The following is a 21,036-nucleotide window of genomic DNA, read 5'->3' as shown; positions in this document are numbered from 1 at the left end:
TACTCATTAAAACGATCTTGTTTGGGGACGACCCTTTCATAGGATGTTTTTTTGGGGGAAGAGGGTGGCGGCTAGCACGTCACATATCAAAAAGTGGATTGAAAATAGGTGAGATGAGGGGGTAAAAGGGCACCAAATAACGATTTCTGGCTATTAATTCTTAAAATTTAATAGCGCGCGCCTACGTGACCCAGAAAAAATATGTCAATTTAGACAGCAAAAACAGTTCTCAGGAACTTGAAATAAAAAAATCCTGGGTCACGTTGGCGCAGGCACCAAAAAAACAAAAACAAATTTTGGTAAAATCACTTGCAAAATGAATAATAATAATTACAAATTATATTTGAATAATTACAGAAAGTTAACCCCCCCCCCCCCCTCACCTCATCCAGTTGCTAAAATTAGTGGTTTTGAAGCTAATACGGAAATAGTTCTGTATATAATAATTTTTTATTAATCAATTTTAATTAGACCATGTGGACAGCAAGAAACGATGTAGATAATGTCGTCACGATGTTGTTAACATCACGACGTTGGCAATGAGAACGATGTAGACAGGAAAGGGGAACGATGTAGACGATGTCGTCACGATGTTGTCAACATCGCGATGTCGTCGATATCAACGATATAGACAGGAAAGGGAGACAAAGTAGACGATGTCGTCACGATGTTGTCAACATCACGATGTTGGCGATATCAACGATGTAGACAAGAAAATGGACAATAAAGAAAGACTTTGTAGACGATGTCGTCACGATGTTGTCAACATCAAGATGTTGGCGATATCAACGATGTAGACAGGAAAGGAGGACGATGAAGACGACGTCGTCACGATATTGTCAACATCGCGATGTCGATGACATCAACGATGTAGACAGGAAAGGGGGACGATGTAGACGATGTTGCCACGATGTTGTCAATATCGCGATGTAGGCTAAATCAACGATGTAGACAGGAAAGGGGACAAGGAAGGGGGACGATGTAGACGATGTCGTTACGATGTTGTCAATATGATGATGTCGCAATGTCAACGATGTAGACAAGAAAGGTAGACGATGTAGACGGTCTTGTTACGATGTTGTCAACATCACGATGTCGGAACAGTGTAGAACAGGAAAGGCGACAGGAAATAGGGACGATGTAGACGATGTCGTCACGATGTTGGCTTTGTCAACAATGTAGTCAGGAAAGGGGGACGAAGTAGACGATGTCGTCACGATGTGGTCAACATCGCGATGTCGGCGATGTTAACGATGTTAACAGGAAAGGAGGACGAGTTAGACGATGTTGTTACGATGTTGTCAACATCACCATGTCGGCGATGCCAACGATGTAGACGATGTCGGCGATGTCAACGATGTATACATGAAAGGGGGACGATGTAAACAATGTTGAGAGCACGTATATAATCATGAACGAAGTTGAAAATATCGGTGATATCGCCAATTAATCGTGCACTGGACATACGTCGCTTCTAGTGCCGACTAACGGCCTTGGAATTATGTAAATAAGGTATTAATTTGTTCATTTTTCATTTATCTCTTCATTTATGTTCTAAGTTTCATCTACCTGCTACCCTTTATTTTCTCATATTAAGACAGTTTTTACAGTGACCAATCAATTCAGGCATTTCAACTTTCATTTTGAAAGATTGTCATGTGACCAACGAGAAAAAGTAAGGCACAATGGATTATGGGAGCTAATTTATGCAAATGACCCTAGTTCAATATGAATACATAATGTAACACCTCGTCCATTTACGATGCAAGGTAGGTAAATATCCGAGTGTTTCCGATAGTTATCATGGTTGGCTACTATAAATGTTCAATACCGACAGCCATTGGACGTCAGAGTAATCTCGGACTAGGTGGCGGCAGGTGCCTTTTTTTATACACCTGGTCAAATACACTTAACCTGTATTTAGGTTTTGTACACCAGCTGATGAAGCTTTTCGTTTTCAAAAGATTCACCAGTGACATTCGAATAAAAAATGTTGATAAATCAACATAAAGTACGAAGTTGAAAAGCTTTGAAAACCCAGATTTCAATATAGAGACAGGAACAATTTCCCCTGTATTTGTTTATTTCACAAGGTCGGAAAATTAATCTGAATTTTAAAATATTAATAGAATCACAATAATAATAAGAGTACTGATAAAGAGCCTGCATTGTATATACGGAACTTTTCAAAACACATCTACCTATCTTCAATAAAATAAAATAATAAAATTAATCCACGCTAGATGGTGCAATGCCTCTTTTTACTTTACAAAATTACTTTAACTATACAATATATCTTTTTTTTATGTATTTAAAGACGTTTTTAAACAAAAAAAGTTAATTTTGTAACCGAACAACTTTGTTTGTATTTTTATTAGCAACACAGTTCGGCTTTTAATCAAAAGATTTTTTTTAATATTTCCGGGGTAATGTTAAAATCTTAGCTAAATTCGTCAGTGCTAAGGTGTTGGGCTTTTTTAAAACTAAGTCTTGGTCATCTCGTTAGAAATAACCTGGTCTCATAACAGTTTTAGAACCCCATGATACACACAAGGCGCTGAGACTGTCAATTTAAATGAACTTAAGATTAGAATTTTTTTGTAATTGCGGGTTAGTTGGCAATCAATCTATATGTATATCACTCAATATGTAAAGGCAATTAGCTTAACAAAGCAACGTTCCCAAAACACATGAGTATTTACAAATCAACTACATGTATTGGATATACATCTTGAGGGTCTAGCCCTTAAGTGCGTATCTAATTTGCACCTACATAGATATACATGTAGGAATATGTGGTACATGTATGAGTGCCATTGAGACAACTCTCCATCCAAGTCACAATTTATAAACGTAAAACCATTATAGGTCTAGGTATTGCCTACAACACAGAGTTTTGGCTCACACCGAACAGCAAGCTATAAAGGGCACCAAAAATTACTATTGTAAAACCATTCAAACGGGAAAACCAACGGTCTAATCTATATAAAAACGAAAATCGAGAAACACTTATGGAACACATAAACAGACGACAACCAGTGAACATCAGATTCATGACTTACATGTAGGACAGGTGCAAACAATTGCAGCGGGATCAAACGTTTTAATGGTACCAAACCTTCTCCCTTTTCTGAAACATTAGTATAACATCACAACATAGAAAGACACACTATAAAATATCAATTGAAATGACTTTACTCAATCAATAAACGTAGTAACTAGTATTAGAAAGTCTAAATGATTCTCGGAGTTATCTGAATGATATTGAAGTCATGGGAAAAATTGTGTCTAAAAAAGGAAACTCGTAACTTATTAGCAGAGACATATAATACAATATATATAGTATTATATGTCTCTGTTATTAGACATACCACAAATAACACTTGTTAGATTTTTTTTCACGGTATCTTATACAATTTTACTAACTAGGTGATAAGTTCTATTCAGACAAAACAAACAGTTTTTCTGAAACAATTTTTGTAATTAATCATTTACTGCGAGTTGTGTGTTTCCAATCCATCGTCGGTAGACGAAATAATTACAATTGACATACATGGGTAGGATTGCTACGGATGATTCCGACAACAAAAGTAGGTGTGTTATACACCATTGTGAAGATAAATCAATTTAGATTTAAGCCCCAGTCCCACTAGACCACGATCGCACCACGCTCACCGCGATCTAAATTAAATTCAGATCGTGGTGAGGTCGCGATATGAGCAGCATGAAAATGTAAATTTTCGTTGCTTTCACGATGCTACTACGTCCTCATTACGCTTCTACAACGATCCCGCTACGATTATAACACGTTCTCACCGCGCTTATTCTGCGACCTTACTACGCTTATCAAGATCTGTTTACGCTCATCACGTTCTCACTACGACCATACCACGAGTTATCCGATTGCAACAAGATCTTACCACGCTTCTACTGCGATTATAGCACGTTCTTACCACGATTACACTACGTTCAAACCGCGATCTTACTACGCTCTCAGCAATAACGTCAACATCGTGTTCCATATCAATACAGTATCATTCCTTCAGTTCTATTTCTAATAAATACGTAGATTTCTCGAAAAAAATACAATCAAACCACCAAAATCTACTAGAACACGTGGGCGTGGTGTTAGGGTTGATGTAGAGGCAGATGGAGCTCTGATAGTAACAAATCTTGATCAAGTAGAGATGTCAGACCGACCAACCGACCTAAATTACAACCTACATGTATTGCTGGTCCATAAAGCTGAAATGACGATATTTTAGTGAACGGTAGCAGACATGAAACAGGTGTGTCAATAGATATAGGAAGATATGGTATGAGTGCCAATGAGACAACTCTCAATCCAAGTAACAATTTTTAAAAGTAACAATTATAGGCCAAGATACGGCCTTCAACACGGAGCCTTGGCTTACACCGTACAGCAAGATATAAAAAGCCCCACAAATTACTAGTGTAAAACCATTCAAACCAACGGTCTAATCTATATGAAAACAAGAAGCATGGTTGAGCCGTTAGAGAAAATGGACAAGAAGTCCAAATTACATACAGACAAACAAAACCTGGAGAGAATTAATATATTTTTTGGGAAAATGACAATGAAAATAATGGTCGTAGTATGAACGTAGTCAGGTCGTAAGAAGAGGGTGATGAGGACGGCAAGGGCGTGCTAGAATCGTATTATGGTCGTGAACAGCGTGGTATATACCCCCTTCACATACACGAATGTGTCTTACGATTCCTTACGAATGTTGTTTGTTTTATCAAATGCAAGCATTCGCAAGCAATCGTAAACCACTCGCAAGCAATCGTAAATCACTCGCAAGCAATCGTAAACCACTCTTAAACAAATCGTAGACATTCGCAGACAATCGTATCGATTCGTAAAACTATTTGGAAATTTTTGGACATGCCAAAAATTTTACACGAATGTCCACGAATCATTTCATTCGTAAAGAGCTCGCAAATCACTCGCAACAATTCGTTAATGCATCGTTAACCGATCGCAACAACTCGTAAATCATTCGCAAGAAATCGTGAACAGTTTGATTTAAGAATGTTTAACGATTCATTTACGAATAGTTGCGAGCAGTTTACGATCGCTTTGCGATGGATTAACGAATTGATACGAATTCACGCGTGTGCTTTACGAATATATCCGATTGCTTTACGAATGTATACGAATACTTTGCGACTGCTTTGCGAGTGCTTTGCGAATGTTTTACAAATAGGAATATTTAACAAATGATTTGACGATAAAATTGGGGTTTTGTTTTTATTCTAATAGTTCGTTTCAGTTGTTATATAATCGTGGAAGAAGGAAGTCGCATTTTACTATTGAATCATGGCTCCAAAGAGAAGACCTGCTGCAAGGAAAAGGAAGACAAATCCTGCTTCACCTAGATCCCCTACACCACCACCACCATCGCCCGAAACACCAAACCCCGCCGAATTACCACCACCAGAGGCAAACCCACCAACCGTTGGTATCAAATATCCTGAGCAGCAACTTTCAGATACTGACAATGTTGATACAGCCGGCTCAAACTTTGCCTCAGATGAGGACGATTTGATAGCCACTGCCACAACCAGTGCAGCAGTAAGTGAGATTTGCTTATTCAATGTCTTTGAAAATCACCTTTATAAAGCACATAAAAAATGTATGAGTTTCATAGACAGATATTTAGTGAAATTGGCAATTGAGGAACTGCATTTTATTCAAATAAATCATCAAAATACGATACATGCAAAGAAAATCTGCATTATTTAAATCAGATTAGTTGGACAGAATAGCAATATAATAAGATTAAAGTTAAAATAATTATAACACGGAATCTATATCCAGAGGCCAGTGTATAACTGTTGTTGAACGTATTGGCAAAAATGTAATTAAAAAAGATAACAATGTTTATGATACTTTTCAAACAATTGCAATCAGCATATGAACTTCTTGAAAGACCGGTCATTATAAAAATATTTATGAGTGTATTTTAAAGTAAAGTCGTTGATAGTTATCACGAAAATGGACATTGTGTATTTTCAGACTCGCAAGAAGAATAAACCCAAAACTAAAAGTGCGAGAATACTGACGATCGAAGAGGAAGACGAAGTAATTGAGTGGTTAAAGTCAAATCGTTTTCTATACGACAAGACAAGTATTGATTTAAAAAATCGCGATAAAAAAGAGCGAACATGGCATGAAATGGAACAGAGGATGAAGTTGAATCCCGGTGATCTTCAAAGATGGTATACGTCCTTAAGAACCACGTATGTGAAAGAAGTAAAGAAAAGAGAAAACACCACACGATCCGGAGCCGGTGTCGGAGATGGTTTGCTAACATCTAGAACTAGCTGGTTGTTGGAGAAATTCGAGTTTGTAAAACCCTTTGTCTGTCAGGCAAGAGGAACCAAGGGGTCACAGATCAAGAAACCTGACCGGTACTCAGACTGCAGTGAGTCATCAGTTCCATCAATAACGACCATGGAAAGTACACCACAGTCAGTGACAACATCGCCAACTACAACAAAGATATCTGACTGCCTAGAAAAAGTTTCTCAGCAGTTAGCAGTCCCAAAGAGTGACATAGAGAAGACCTGCGATTTCCTTAGTACGCTAATGGCAAAGATGACCCCTTCCTGTCTGGAGGATTTTACGAATGAAACTATCTTCAAGGCAATGGAGTATGTTAAACAGTCTAAACAGGAACAGCGTCAAACACAACAACCGCCAAGGGATGATTTTATACAGCCATCCCAGCTTTCATCTACATTCACAGACCCTTCCCAGCAAGTAAATCGCCAAACATTACCTCAATTTACCCAATTACAACCTCAACAGCAAACTGCAGTAGGAAATAACAGGCCTTCAATTAGACCGACAACATCATCCATGTCGTTCAGGCATCGTCAGCCGCAACAAATGTCTACTGATCGCGACTATATCATTGCACGCAACTTAGCAGCTTCGAATCCGCCAGCTGACGTCCTTCAACAATATGGTCGATACCAATGGGCAGAACTGCAACCGACTAACTTGCAACCTATCTTAATGGGTCAACAGCAACAGACAGTATACTCAACTCACACTACAAGTCAGACACCAAGTGCTATTGAATCAACTGCGACAGATACAACATCAGTACTGACGGATGCTTATGAGACAATAAACCCAGAAACACCTTTCATATAGATCTTCGACGTGAATGACTGTTTATTTTCATTTAGAAAAGATTTAGGAAAATCTTGAATAGAGAACCTTTAAATGTATAACTATTTGTAGATTGTAGAAAATTTGTAGCTTTTTTTGAGAATGAAAAGAAATAGGTTAATCCACATTTGTTTATGTTGTTTATTTTAGGAACCAAAATTTTTAAACAAAACCAATAAAAAATGACATCGCTGAAAAGTGTAATATGCAAACGGAATCTTTTGCCATTACTTGGCGCCTGTGCCCTTTTCAATGTACATTTAGTTGTAAATCAAATTCGAACACACTAAGGAGCAATCAATAATCATAAACCACAAAGAAGACAATGCCATGGCAAATACACAACAGGCAACACAAATAACAACATAACAAAAACTAAAAACAAAGCAACATGGACCCCAAACAAAAACAAAATGTGGTGAACTCAAGTACCCTGGAAGGGTTAGCAGCTCCTGCTTTAAGTGTGACAACCGTCGTTTAGCTTAAATGTCAAAATCATTCTGAAACTCATTTATTGATGCTTATCAAAGTTTGTGTTTAAACTCAACCTATTCTTTTTTGCGCGTGTTGGGTCGTTGCCTCTTTGACACATTCCCCGTCTTCACTCATATTCTATCCCTTAAATACCATTCCAAGTACTAGTATTGCAACAAATTTGTATTATAAAGTGTATGTCAAACAAAGTTGGAGTGAATTATTCATTATGATAGAACCTCATTCTGATATTTTTTATAGTCCTATCTATATCTAAATTTTTATTTTTAAACATTACATCAATTAACACAATACTGATGCATTCAAAACAATCAATGTTTCTGAACCAGTCAAATCATGTTCTCTTGCCAATCTACGGCGCCTGCTTCCGAGTTGAAGTAATTTTTAAGATAGTTCCTTTGATCAATTCCAGCAGCGTTACCAAAATTTCTCTGATACCCTGGGTCTCCGTCGGTAAGTTGCGCACCTTGTCGCCATTGTCCCTCTATTAAATTATGATTGTTGTCTTCTTCGTCAGCAAACAGTTGTAGATCAGCACGTTTCCTTATCCGAAGTAAGTTATGAAGAGTAGTACAAGACAGTACGATTAAATCTACTGTTTCTGGCAGTTGTTGCATAGTTCCAATCAAAATCTGAAATCTCATGGCAAGAATGCCAAAAGCATTCTCCACAATTCTACGTGCACGGGACAACCTATAGTTAAAGATGCGCTCATCGTGGTCTAAACGTTTTCTTGAATAGGGTTTCATCATCCATGATCGGAGAGGAAATGCGTCATCGCCAATAAGAAAATAAGGAATATCTGTTTCACCATTTGGAAGAGGGGAGGGAGGCGGAAGATCCAAAGTTCCATCTTCTAACATTGGTCGTAGTTCCGAGTCCCTAAATATCTGGCTATCAGATGCACTTCCGTATGAGCCCACACTCAGCCAAATAAACTTATAATCTGCATCAACTAGAGCCATCATCACTGTAGAGAAGAAATGTTTGTAGTTAAAAAATAACGACCCCGAGTTAGGCGGTTTTCTTATTCTAATGTGCTTCCCATCCAAAGCACCACAAGCGTGTGGGAGGTTCCATATTCTTTCAAAGTCAGATGCTATACGCATCCAATCTTCCGTCGTAATCTCATCCGGCATGACTTCATCTTTGTATGCTAAGTAAATTGCTTCGCAGACTTTAGGCACAAAGAGTGATATGGAGTTCCGGGCAACACGAAAGGCATACATAAGATCAGCATACGTGGAACCGGTAGCCAAATGTCTGAGTGTAACGGCTAACTTCAGTCCTGGTTCAAGTGGTTCCCTGTAACGAGAAATATTTATCTAAACTTACAATGCAATTAAAAGAATATTTTTTGTCGCATAAAAGGTAAACTGGAAATGTGTCATACATTAGAATAACAAAAGACAAGACAGTTTAATATACCCACTTCCATATGAATACGAACGTTATTTGGGGCGTTACTAACACGTACTTTGTTCACTTTGTATTAAATTGAATTATTTAGAAGCAAAGTGCTTAAGGAAAATTTTTTAAAAGATTGTTTTGCTGACCTTTTTACTTAGATATGAATTTCTGAAAAAACAGTTAGTATGGTTTTCTAAACTGACTATATCATGCGGAAAATCCAAGCCTCGTCCTTCGGCACCGTCGGATATTCATATGATATAGTCAGCATACAAAATAAAACTAACTATTATTCTTAATGTACATTTCTGTTTTATTTTGCTTGAAAATTGAAGTACTTACCTGAAAGAGGTAGAGCTTTTTCTGATTGCAGGGGTAATTCTGTCAAGTATCTCCCCAAACAAGTCGGCATCAACTCTTAAAAAGTTTCTGTAACCAGACGCATCTTCCCGGTTAAGCTCATGCAGGAGTTGGTCATATTGTCCAAACAAAGTTCTTCTGATGAGCCATGGCCTGCACCAAAATCTACGTTGAGTCCGCCTCCTCCTCCTCCTAAAACAAAGAGGAAACAGTTGTTGATTTTCTTCCTCTGCCCTCTGTGCCAGTGGAAGAAGAAGTCGAAGGAAGTTATGGAAGAGTAATAATTTATTTCTCTCGTAAGACATGTCTTGTTACTCCGAATGTTTACATGGAAAATAAATGAGACTGTATGGCCTACTATCTATATGAGTGCATGCATTTCCCATTGCAAAAAAAATAAACATTCGTAAAACACTCGTAACTCAATCGCAAATGTTCATGGGCTATCGTAAACTATTCGTTAACCAATCGTAAAAACTTGGATCAGATCGTTACCATTCGTATTGTGCTCGCAAAACACTCGTATGCATTCGTTAATTGCTCGTATCTATTCGCAATGAATCGTCTACTGTTATCGTAAAAGCATCGCATTCATTCTTAGTAAATCGTAACCAATCGTAAAGCACTCGCAAATCACTCGTAAAAGTGGTTTATTCGCAAAAGATTCGTTAAAGTTTAACGAATCTTGTAAATTTTGGTGATTCGTTAGCATTCGTAAGAAACATTCGTGTATGTGAAGGGGGTATAGTCGTAGTGGAGGCGTAGTTTGGTCGCGGTGAGAACGTGATGATCGTAGTGAGGTCGTAATAACGTCGCAATGAGATCGTAGCGAAGTTTCTCCGAATAGAATCACGCTTTCGCTACGCTCTCACTACGATGGTACAGCGACCTTTGCGATCTTACTACGATCTTAGTGCGCTCGGCTCTCACTACGCTTCTACTACGACCTGATTTGGCCATGACCGCACCACAATTGTTTTGAACATGTTCAAAGTTGGCCACGCTCATCACGATCTTTAAGACCTCACCACGACCGTGATACGACCTTACTGCGATCTACACGATCGTACTACGATCATCAACATTTGCATTTTTTTCACAGATCGTAGTGCGATCGTGGCCTAGTGGGACTGGGGTATTACGGCATAACAAGTTTTAGTGTGGTTGACAGCCAAAAAATCACCATATAACGGAATTTCGCCACCCGGCTGACATTTTTCTAAATCACGAGTTAAGTACCTTATGTTAGATAAAGGTTTATAGGATTTTTTTTCTAAGACGAGTGCCTGTGTATCCAAATTTCATTTAACGACATCTTGGTGCAAATAATTATTACACTATAAGGTAACCATGATAGCTAAATTTTAAAGGCCATATCACATTCAGTCTCTTGAACAAGTTACATTAATGTCTGAGAACTCATTGTTATACAGAGGAAATACCTTTTTACAGGTACATTTATATCAATACGACGAAATGAATGACGAAAGTACACACAAATGAGTGACATAATTGTCATTTAATGACAACAAGGTATGCAGTCGTCTTATATCTTCAGTTTTGACCTCTACCTGACGTCACCTGGCAATAGTTTTTGTCTAACATATTGCGAGTACGTTTATACATGAATAAGTTAAATAAATCATTATAATATAATGTCTTTGTTATAATACTTCTAAAAGGAAACAGTATTTGTTGTCACATAAAAGTAGCTTTATATGTATCTACTATCCTGTTAGTGGTATGGACACGTTATGATATGGACGAGTGAAATGAAGTTTGTTGCCACACAGATATTCCAAAGTCCATCTGGTACGTAGTGTTGTTTCGTAAAGATTCTGACAGTTGTTATGTTGATAAGTATAACTATATTAGATATATGGAGCAACGCATCGATTTAACTTTTATTCGTTCTCTAATACATACGTTCCGCGACACGTATACACGATTTTATTGTTAGATACTGATATGATACATGCCTTTTCTTATTAGTTCGTTATTCAGTTTGAACTAGCTTTCAGTAAATGCGAGTACTCTCAGATCAATTATTACTTAATATCTTTTTTGATATGGAAATGTACACACCCTGCCACGCCCGGTTTGTGTTTTTGTTACTTGTTTTTCTGATTTGTATCGATCTGATGAGTTAACTTTAAAGCCGTTTTCAACTGATTTGATAGTTAATTCATATATTGTGCTGTTAAACCAGTGTATGGAGATGGATTTATATAAGTTATATTTAGCATTGTCATTATTTGGGTCAAAATAGTAAGAAAACAAATCTAGAATCTGCTTAAATTTTGGTAATGAATTTCTTTGATATATTGAAGTCTTCTAAGAAAAGAAAAGTGATTGATATAGAATTAAATAGTTTACACTTTATCGTAGGAAAAACCCAAAGGAGTCCAAATATATGACAACATTTTATAAACCTGAAATGACTACATTCTTAGTAGATTAAAAAAAAGTGTAAGATCTTAAAAGATGGGACAATTTAAAAGCAAACGTATATCTCATCCTCAATGTCATCCTAACAAAACGTTCAAAGTCATTTCCAATCTTCTAGAAATTGAAGAGTAACGACAGAGTAACATCTACATTCTATAGCTAGCTGATGACTATTGAGTTTTATTTTGGAAACATGTCTTACAATTAACACAGTGGTATTGGTTAACATACGTATTAGTGTAAACAAACATTGTGAACCCTATATATATATAACTTGAACATGTATAACTATAGTACACAGTTGAACTAAAACTTTTAAATATAGTACTCAGTTGAACTTGAACATTGAAATATAGTACCAAGTTTAACTTGAACATTTAAATATAGTACTCAGCTGAACTTGAACTATAAAATAAAATTATCCGTTGAATTTAAACATTTACTTTTTGTAACTATAGCACTCAGTTGGCTGTCGACATCTTGCTTCACACGATCAAACAGGAGCTGTTATATTATCAAATAAAAAGCACTGACTATGCAAACTATCAACTAAACTTATACCTCTTTTCAATACAATACAACCAATGTTTCTGATGAAAGTAAATAAAAAAAAGACCTGCTTTGAATGCATACATATTTTACAGTGCATACTATTCATTTTTTAAGGATACAATATCATTTTTTAATTTTAGTTTGTTTAATTTGGGCGAGTTGGTAATTTTTGGGAATATAGCTGTCAGTAAGATAACTTTATAGAGTTTTGAAAAATTGAAAATAACACATTTAATAATTTCTTGCGTCCGAAGCGCTTTTCTGGATTTACCTTCATCAGGAACGCTCACAGCCAAACATTTTAAATCCGAAGATGTATAAGTACCGAAACCGTTGAATAGCTCTATTTAAAAATACCTAAAAGAAATAGCCAAATTCATATAAAGCCAACTTTGCCTGAGGGAGTTGAAACCTTAGTTTCTTAATAATTTATAAAATGTATGTATAAACAGACAATTTTAAGTGTATCAATAACTTTCTGGTGAATTAAAAACAAAAAGTATGATATTGAAATGATTACAAAAATAAGCACTTGTACACCCACTAAGGAAGTTCCTGACCAAAACAATTATTCGCCATATGTTTGTTGCCGATACGATTTCCGTCTTAAAAAGCCGTAATTGTGTTTCTAATGGCGTCATTATTTAATATTTTACAAGATTTGAAGTATTTATTTTATGTAACCTGTTTTGTTTATAACAGTAGCACAGTTTTTCCCAAATATTTTCTACTAAAACGATCCTATTTTTTTTTTAAATGGAAACCACCTTACAAAATGTATACACCTTAAATTTTATAATCTCAAGTGTTTCCTGATTTTAAAACTCAAACTGGGAATTTCACGGGTTCCTTGAGCAATGGTATATATTTCAGCCAAATCTCTCTTGATGGTATTCAATAATTTGGACAAGCAAATTGTACCATTGATTTGTAACTCAGGTAAGCTATTTCAAAATATATTTTTTTTATCGTTAGCCAAAACACTCTCTAAGGAGATCAAATACCACCAACGGATATAATGCTACAAAGACCTGGACTGACTTTTTGATCACGATTAAGCTCTCCTTCTGGTGGAATTATATTTACTGACTATATCGTCCAACCACTAGCACGACTACTCAGAACAGTTTTATGAACCATGACTTTTAAAAATCGTTTTTTAATTAATTTTCATGTTAACTTTCAAATTTAAAGACTAGTAAAACAATTACAGATTTTAAATTCCTATTTTAGCTTGCAATGTATTTTGCTTATTTTTGAAGGCCTATAATAACCTATACAATGGCGTACTTCTATTCCATTTGTTCTCTGTTGGAGAGTCTTCTCATTAGCAATCATAAAACACATATTTATTTTAGACAAGATAAGATAAGATAAGAACACTTAATTTTTATTCGGCATAAGTACAAATAAGCAACACAAGCTCTAAGCAGCTTTTGACCGAATATAAAAACATATAAATAGTGCATTAAGATATATAAAACAACCTGTAATACAAAGTTGAAATCTCACATACATAGCATTTGTTTTTTTTATATTTATCATATAAAAGTGTATTGTATTAATTGCTAATTTTAATGTCGATATATAGCCTCCAGAGAGCATCTGAAACTTTATGGCTTGTCACACGTGCGACAAATCATTATGTTTTGCAGATATTATGCATAGATCTTCGAAAGCAATAGTGTCATTATTGATGGCCGTTTGTGTACTTTAGATTACTAGTAGTATAACTATACCATTAAAGATGCATTCGTTGGTCCATAATCATAGTCAAAGAAAGTTTTGGTGCAAGCTCTTAATTGTCAACGATGTCCAAAATGTGGGTATACGGAACTTTATTCTGCCTATTAAACCAAAGACTATACTTAACTAGTATGTGTGGCTTCTCCCATACAGTTTGTACGGAAGCGTATAAGCGCCACACACCTTTTTAGCTCACCTGGCCCGAAGGGCCAAGTGAGCTTTTCTCATCACTTGGCGTCCGTCGTCCGTCGTCGTCGTCCGTCGTCCGTCGTCGTCCGTCGTCGTTAACTTTTACAAAAATCTTCTCCTCTGAAACTACTGGGCCAAATCAAACCAAACTCGGCCACAATCATCATTGGGGTATCTAGTTTTAAAAATGTGTGGCGTGACCCGGTCATCCAACCAAGATGGCCGCCACGGCTCAAAATAGAACATAGGGGTAAAATGCAGTTTTTGGCTTATAACTCAAAAACCAAAGCATTTAGAGGAAATCCGACATGGGGTAAAAATGTTTATCTGGTCAAGATCTATCTGCCCTGAAATTTTCAGATGAATCGGTTAACCTGTTGTTGGGTTGCTGCCCCTGAATTGGTAATTTTGAGGAAATTTTGCTGTTTTTGGTTATTATCTTGAATATTATTATAGATAGAGATAAACTGTAAACAGTAATAATGTTCAGCAAAGTTAGATTTACAAATAAGTCAACATGACCGAAATGGTCAGTTGACCCCTTTAGGAGTTATAACTTTATAGTCAATTTTTAACCATTTTTCATAAATCTAAGTAATCTTTTACAAAAATCTTCTCCTCTGAAACTGCTGAGCCAAATTAATCCAAACTTGGCCACAATCATCTTTGGGGTATCTAGTTTAAAAAAGGTGTGGCGTGACCCGGTCAACCAACCAAGATGGCCGCCACGGCTAAAAATAGAACATAGGGGTAAAATGCAGTTTTTGGCTTATAACTCAAAAACCAAAGCATTTTGAGGAAATTTGACATGGGATAAAAATGTTTATCAGGTCAATATTTATCTGCCCTGAAATTTTCAGATGAATTGGACAATCGGTTGTTGGCTTGCTGCCCTCCAATTGGTAATTTTTAAAGAAATTTTGCCGTTTTGGGTTATTATCTTGAATACTATTATAGATAGAGATAAACTGTAAACAGCAATAATGTTCAGCAAAGTAAGATCTACAAATAAGTCAACATGACCTAAATGGTCAATTGACCCTTTAAGGAGTTATTGCCCTTTATAGTCAATTTTTAACAATTTTCATTAATTCAGTAAATTTATGTAAATTTTTACCAAATATTTTTCTCTGTTACTAATGGGCAAGGTTCATTATAGATATAATTGTAAGAAGCAAGAACGTTCAGTAAAGTAAGAACTTCAAACACATCACCATCACCAAAATACAATTTTGTCATGAATCCATTTGTGTCCTTTGTTTAATATGCACATAGACCAAGGTGAGCGACACAGGCTCTTTAGAGCCTCTAGTTTAATATTTCTTCCTGTGTTTGCGTTATGTAACGTAAAGATAGGAATAATAATAAAAGAAAACAAATGTGTGGCGCTAATACGCTTCCGTAAATACGCTTTCGTAAGTTTGGCCCACTCAGTAATTTATTCAGTATGCCTTCGGAATATACAAATATTGTCAAAATTGTCAATAACGACCGGGTACCAGTATACTCCGTTACGCACTCGTCATTTCAGAGTATTAGAGAGACTATTTGTCTCGATTGTTTTAGAGTTTTTACTTTAGGACATGATATATAATTCAGTGGCGGATCCATAACTTTTCCTAAGGGGGGCTCGCTGACTGACCTAAAGGGGGGGGGGGGGGGGGCGCTCTCTAGTCATGCTTCAGTGATTCCCTATATAATAAATCAACCAAATTTTTCCAGAACTAGTCTGTCCTTTAACTTTTGTATTCAAAATAAAGAGACAGGTATAATTATCAATGAATGTACCGCTAGATCTCTTTAGTTTCTTATTAATTATATTTCCTTAATAAATTGACACAATAATTGTCATATACATGTACATACGTCAAACAATTACACAAAACATGTAGCTCTCTTCATTAAATTTATAACTATTAACGTCATTTCCAAGACATGACAGACATGTAGATATGAGCGTCTGGATGGGGGTCGTTCATTTCTGTAATCTTAAATTGTTTACTAGTATGTCATTTTTCTGAATTGTTTATCTATTTTGCCAATTGTTCTTTATTCGTTACTTTTGATGACTATGATTGTCTATTTTTTTTTTTATCATTCCTCATTTCTTCCCTTTATTTTCTATTCTGTATACCCTATTGCTACTTTCATACATTATCAGTATGGTGGAACATCCTTCGCTTATTCTATTGGTGCATGCCCACTACGTCATTGGAAGCGTTGACGATCAAAAGAGTTTTTTTATATATTGTATTATAAATTGATTATCCGAATCTATTTTTTTCCACTTTTCTTTTTTCTCAACGTTTCGTGGCCATACTTAGTCTAGTAGTTTCAAATCAAACAGTGTTTTGATCTTGTCAAATAATTCTACTTGTTTTGTCATTTTGTAGACGGAAACATTTTAATTATGCTGATTTTACGTGTAAGTATCTTTATCTTGAAATTAACAGTGTAGCTTTTAGCCATGCGGATTTAAGAATAATTGATCACTTTATGGTAAAAGCATGAAAGGAAATGGGGAATAAACAAAATAGAGATATTGAGCTACGAAAATAAATATTAAAATGGCCGCCAAATTAAAGATGGCCGATATAAGGTTCAAGGATTACAATAACAAACTTTTGATGAAGTCTACCAATATACAAGAGTTCAGTAGATACCACAAGTTTAAGAAAAATATTTTAGACATGTCAACAATTGTTTTTTTTTTCTCAATAAAACCAAGGATTTGTATAGTTAACTATAAAAATCCTTGATAAAACAAATACTTGATTAATAAAAATGAAATCGTTAATTTGAAATTTTGAAAGTATTTATATACATTCTCTATCTATTATAATAATGAATAGACGGTTAACAGATTTGAGAAACTGATCAGGAGTTAGATAGACATAGGCCTGCAGTGTATTAATTATACCAGGGGACATAGATCATGTTTTCAAAATGGCGACAAAGTGTTTCCCTAAAGTTTAACGCTACAATTTATAAGATATGGAGAAAATCTGGAGTCAGAATATTCATTTTTGTCATCTGCTTGTCATTGTTTTCCCCCATCAAATTGGGGATCAGAATATGTCTTTTAGTAAAACAGCTCCCTTGAAGTTAAATGGTCGTTCCCTGAGAAATGTATAGGGAACATACAGCATTTAAAGACTTTTAATATACTTGGATAGGCTTCAGGTTTGTGGCATCCAAAAATGACAGATATTCTATCTTCTTTTAAAAGCAGAAGTTTTGTAATTTTTGTCTAAAAATGAATGAATTTTGTTGCTTTGGCAAAACTATTTCATTTTCTTTTGACGCTAACAAATTCCTCACAAAAATAATGCCCTTAAAATCTAAAGAACATGTCAAGCATTCCCCTTATATGTTACTGAAAATACAGTCATCGACATGATTAACCGAGAAATAGATAAATATTATCAATAAATGGGAATTGTACATTTGTACTTTAGTGCCTTTTTTCACACACATCTCCAAGTTGAAGATATAATTTGATTATAAATGAACGACATAGTATTTTTACTCTTTAACGTTTTGTTTACGTGAAAAGAACAGTGAAATTGATAAGTTGTCAACATAATATTTTTAGTTTATTATTATTTTTTATTTCAGGACCTTACTGTCTGTGTATTGTGTGTCCTTGTTTGCATTGATCATCATAAAGTTGGTACGTAAGCAACGAGTAGATCATTAAAATTGTCATTAGCCAATTTAAAATTCCCCGACATGTTTTTCTACGGCCGGGTTGTTGTCTCTTTGACACATTCCACATTTCCATTCTCAATTTTATTATAAATTCTCCATAGACGTTTAAATGTGTCCAGTTGTTTATTGGTCATTACTCTACTGGTGTTTTAACTCCTTAATGTTGATTTTGCAATTGTGTTAGCTTTAATTGTTTGTGTTCGTCTCAATTTAATGCAATGGTAAAATGTGTGTATCCGTCTTCCGCATTTAAGAGTGTTTGTTAAAATATCAAATAACTGATATTAAATAACTAGAGGCTCTCAAGAGCCTGTATCGCTCACCTGATTTTACTTGGGTTTTTGAAATCATATAAAAAAATATAAAATTTGGCTAAAAGTCACAACACAACCTCATAAGGAAAGGAACATTCAGGCTATGTTTGATTTTATTCAAAAGTCCCACACTGGCGGCCATCTTGGAACACTTGGTCAGCACCTCATAAGGAACATTCATGCTTTATTTGGTTTCATTCCATTCAGTAGTTTTCTAAAAGAAGTCATTTGTATGCATTTCCCATAGGGTCCTATGTTAAACTAAGTTTCATTCCATTCAGTGGTTCTCTAGAAGAAGTTCAAAATGTTTAAAGTTAACGACGACGACGGACGACGACGACGGACGCCGGACGCCAAGTGGTGAGAAAAGCTCACTTGGCCCTTAGGGACAGGTGAGCTTAAAATGAAAGTTTATTGACTTTATTGTATCATGTGTATGATTGCATGCAAAATTCTGGTCACGCATTCGTACTCTGACTTAAAAACCAACCAATCAAAATACTGCATTTAGTGTTCCGATTACTCAGTCTGTGTTAAGTTTTATTGCCGTTAACCCTATATTTATATATTTATTTTACAGAGACGAGAAGCGTAAAAAGTAAAAGAGCTATTTGGAACATTGCATATCAATTGACCTATTATTTTGGAGCGGGCCGAGCCACTGCACTTCTAGACTACGGATGTTTTTGTGGATGGTATGGTAGTGGTACACCAGTCGATGGAGTAGACCAGTAAGTACAATGCAAGATAATGTCGAGAACTTCTCCATGTTCATTACTTTATGGTCGTGTTATTGTCTCTTTAGTGACGAATGTAGACAGTAAAGTGACTTCTCGTGCTTCAACTTTACGACCTTATGATAAACAAGACAATGGAGTGCGTGCCCGATCGAAAAGATTTCTGTGTACATTATCTTAAGGTCGGGTTGTTGTCGTTTTGTTTCCTCAACACATTTCCGTTTCCGATTTCACTTTTTAATTTGATTTCATACAGCGTTTGTCTTTAGTGCCAAGTGGGCACAGTCGAGTTCCTCACCGTGCTTAAGGTTTATGGTCCTATGATACACAAGATAATGAAGTGTGTGTGCGAGCGAGAATTTCTCTATGTTCGTCTTTAGTGCGTAGTGGAGATAGTTCAGTGCCTCATGTTTATCCTCTTATGATACAACAGATAATTGAGAGTGTTTCCGAGCGAGAACTTCTCTATGTTCGTTATTTTATGGTCGGGATCTCTTTGAAACATTCCTGATTTTGATTCTGAATTTGATTTGATACAGCCTATATCTTTAGTGCCGAGAACTTCTCTAGTATGTTTATCTTTTTTTAAGTCGGATTGTTGTCACTTTGACACATCCCCAATTTCCAAATGGCTATGTATGGATACATTTATTACGGGCAAATACAATGTATATATATATATCAATATGTCAAGATCTGAACGGTTCCAATTTTAGAAGAAAAAAAATTGTGTGATGTCCCTATCATCAAATAGTTTGGATGTATAAAAAAGAAGATGTGGTATGATTGCCAATGAGACAACTATCCACAAAAGACCAAAATGACACAAACATTAACAACTATAGGTCACCGTACGGCCTTCAACAATGAGAAAAGCCCATACCGCATAGTCAGCTATACAAGGCCCCGATAAGACAATATAAAACAATTCAAACGAGAAAACTGACGGCCTTATTTATGTAAAAAAATGAACCTGCTTCTGAATTTTATTTTATAGATGTTGCAAAGAACACGATGATTGCTATGGTCGTGTGGACGAATGCTGGCCTAAAACTTGGCCTTACTCATATGAACTTCAAAACGGAACAGTCAACTGTCAAAGTAAATACATTTAATTCTAATGATAATGTATAAAAAATATGGTAATAAGGATACAAACAAGATACTGCTAAAAATAATTATGATATGATATTATTCCAAAAGCTATTAAAGCTTATAGGATATACACAACGTTTGACAAATTATTTATGTATGCAATACATCACATAAACAGACATATAATAATCTAAACACATTATATATTAACCTTACAAATAGTACAATAAACTCATCATAGATACCAGGACTAAATTTAGTATATGACGTCAGACGCGCGTTTCGTCTAAAAGGGGACTCATCAGTGACGCTCGAATCCAAAAAAGTTGAAAATACCAAATAATGTACGGAAGTTGAAGAGTATTGAGGACCAAAATTCCTAATTCTGCCAAAAGTTCTAAAAGTTCTAAAAGTTAACAATATTACGTATAACGTATGAGATACAAATTTTGGCTAAAATTAGCAGCGTAACGTTTCTAAGCTAATTTCAAGTAAAGCATTCAATATCGTTCTTTCACTGACATTAATTGTCTAACATCTTAGTTTTATGCTATGACGGTTTTTTTTCCAGATCGTGCCAGTTCCTGTAAGGGGAGAATATGTATGTGTGACAAACTGTTTGTAGACTGTCTTCAAAATAACACGTATAATCCTGACAATCATGATGTAGACCAAGATATATATTGTCAGGGGAGATAATAAATTTCAAACATCTAACTCTTAGCTACTTTTCTTACATATTAATATAAAATAGAAGGTGTAGTATGATTGC

The 21,036-nt window shown here is 35.6% G+C and overlaps 2 protein-coding genes across 2 annotated transcripts; one reads left to right on the top strand and one right to left on the bottom strand.

Moving 5' to 3' along the window:
- Window positions 1–7,949: 7,949 nt before the first annotated feature.
- LOC134683200 (uncharacterized) lies at window positions 7,950–9,785 on the bottom strand. The gene is made up of 2 exons (XM_063542352.1): window positions 9,455–9,785; window positions 7,950–9,007 (listed from the first exon to the last, which is right to left on the bottom strand). Exons 1-2 carry the CDS (start codon window positions 9,775–9,777, stop codon window positions 8,032–8,034), a joined length of 1,299 nt encoding a protein of 432 aa, XP_063398422.1. The 5' UTR covers window positions 9,778–9,785; the 3' UTR covers window positions 7,950–8,031.
- A 1,361-nt stretch (window positions 9,786–11,146) lies between these two features.
- Window positions 11,147–20,963, top strand: LOC134684834 (acidic phospholipase A2 E-like). Its single transcript, XM_063544143.1, has 6 exons — window positions 11,147–11,284; window positions 16,801–16,832; window positions 18,026–18,080; window positions 19,013–19,163; window positions 20,167–20,270; window positions 20,836–20,963. Exons 1-6 carry the CDS (start codon window positions 11,227–11,229, stop codon window positions 20,961–20,963), a joined length of 528 nt encoding a protein of 175 aa, XP_063400213.1. The 5' UTR covers window positions 11,147–11,226.
- Window positions 20,964–21,036: the final 73 nt, after the last annotated feature.

Source organism: Mytilus trossulus, chromosome 9 (assembly GCF_036588685.1).
Source record: "Mytilus trossulus isolate FHL-02 chromosome 9, PNRI_Mtr1.1.1.hap1, whole genome shotgun sequence".
In the NCBI taxonomy this organism is placed as follows: Eukaryota; Metazoa; Mollusca; class Bivalvia; order Mytilida; family Mytilidae; genus Mytilus; species Mytilus trossulus.
This window is presented reverse-complemented; position numbering and strand designations above follow the sequence as displayed.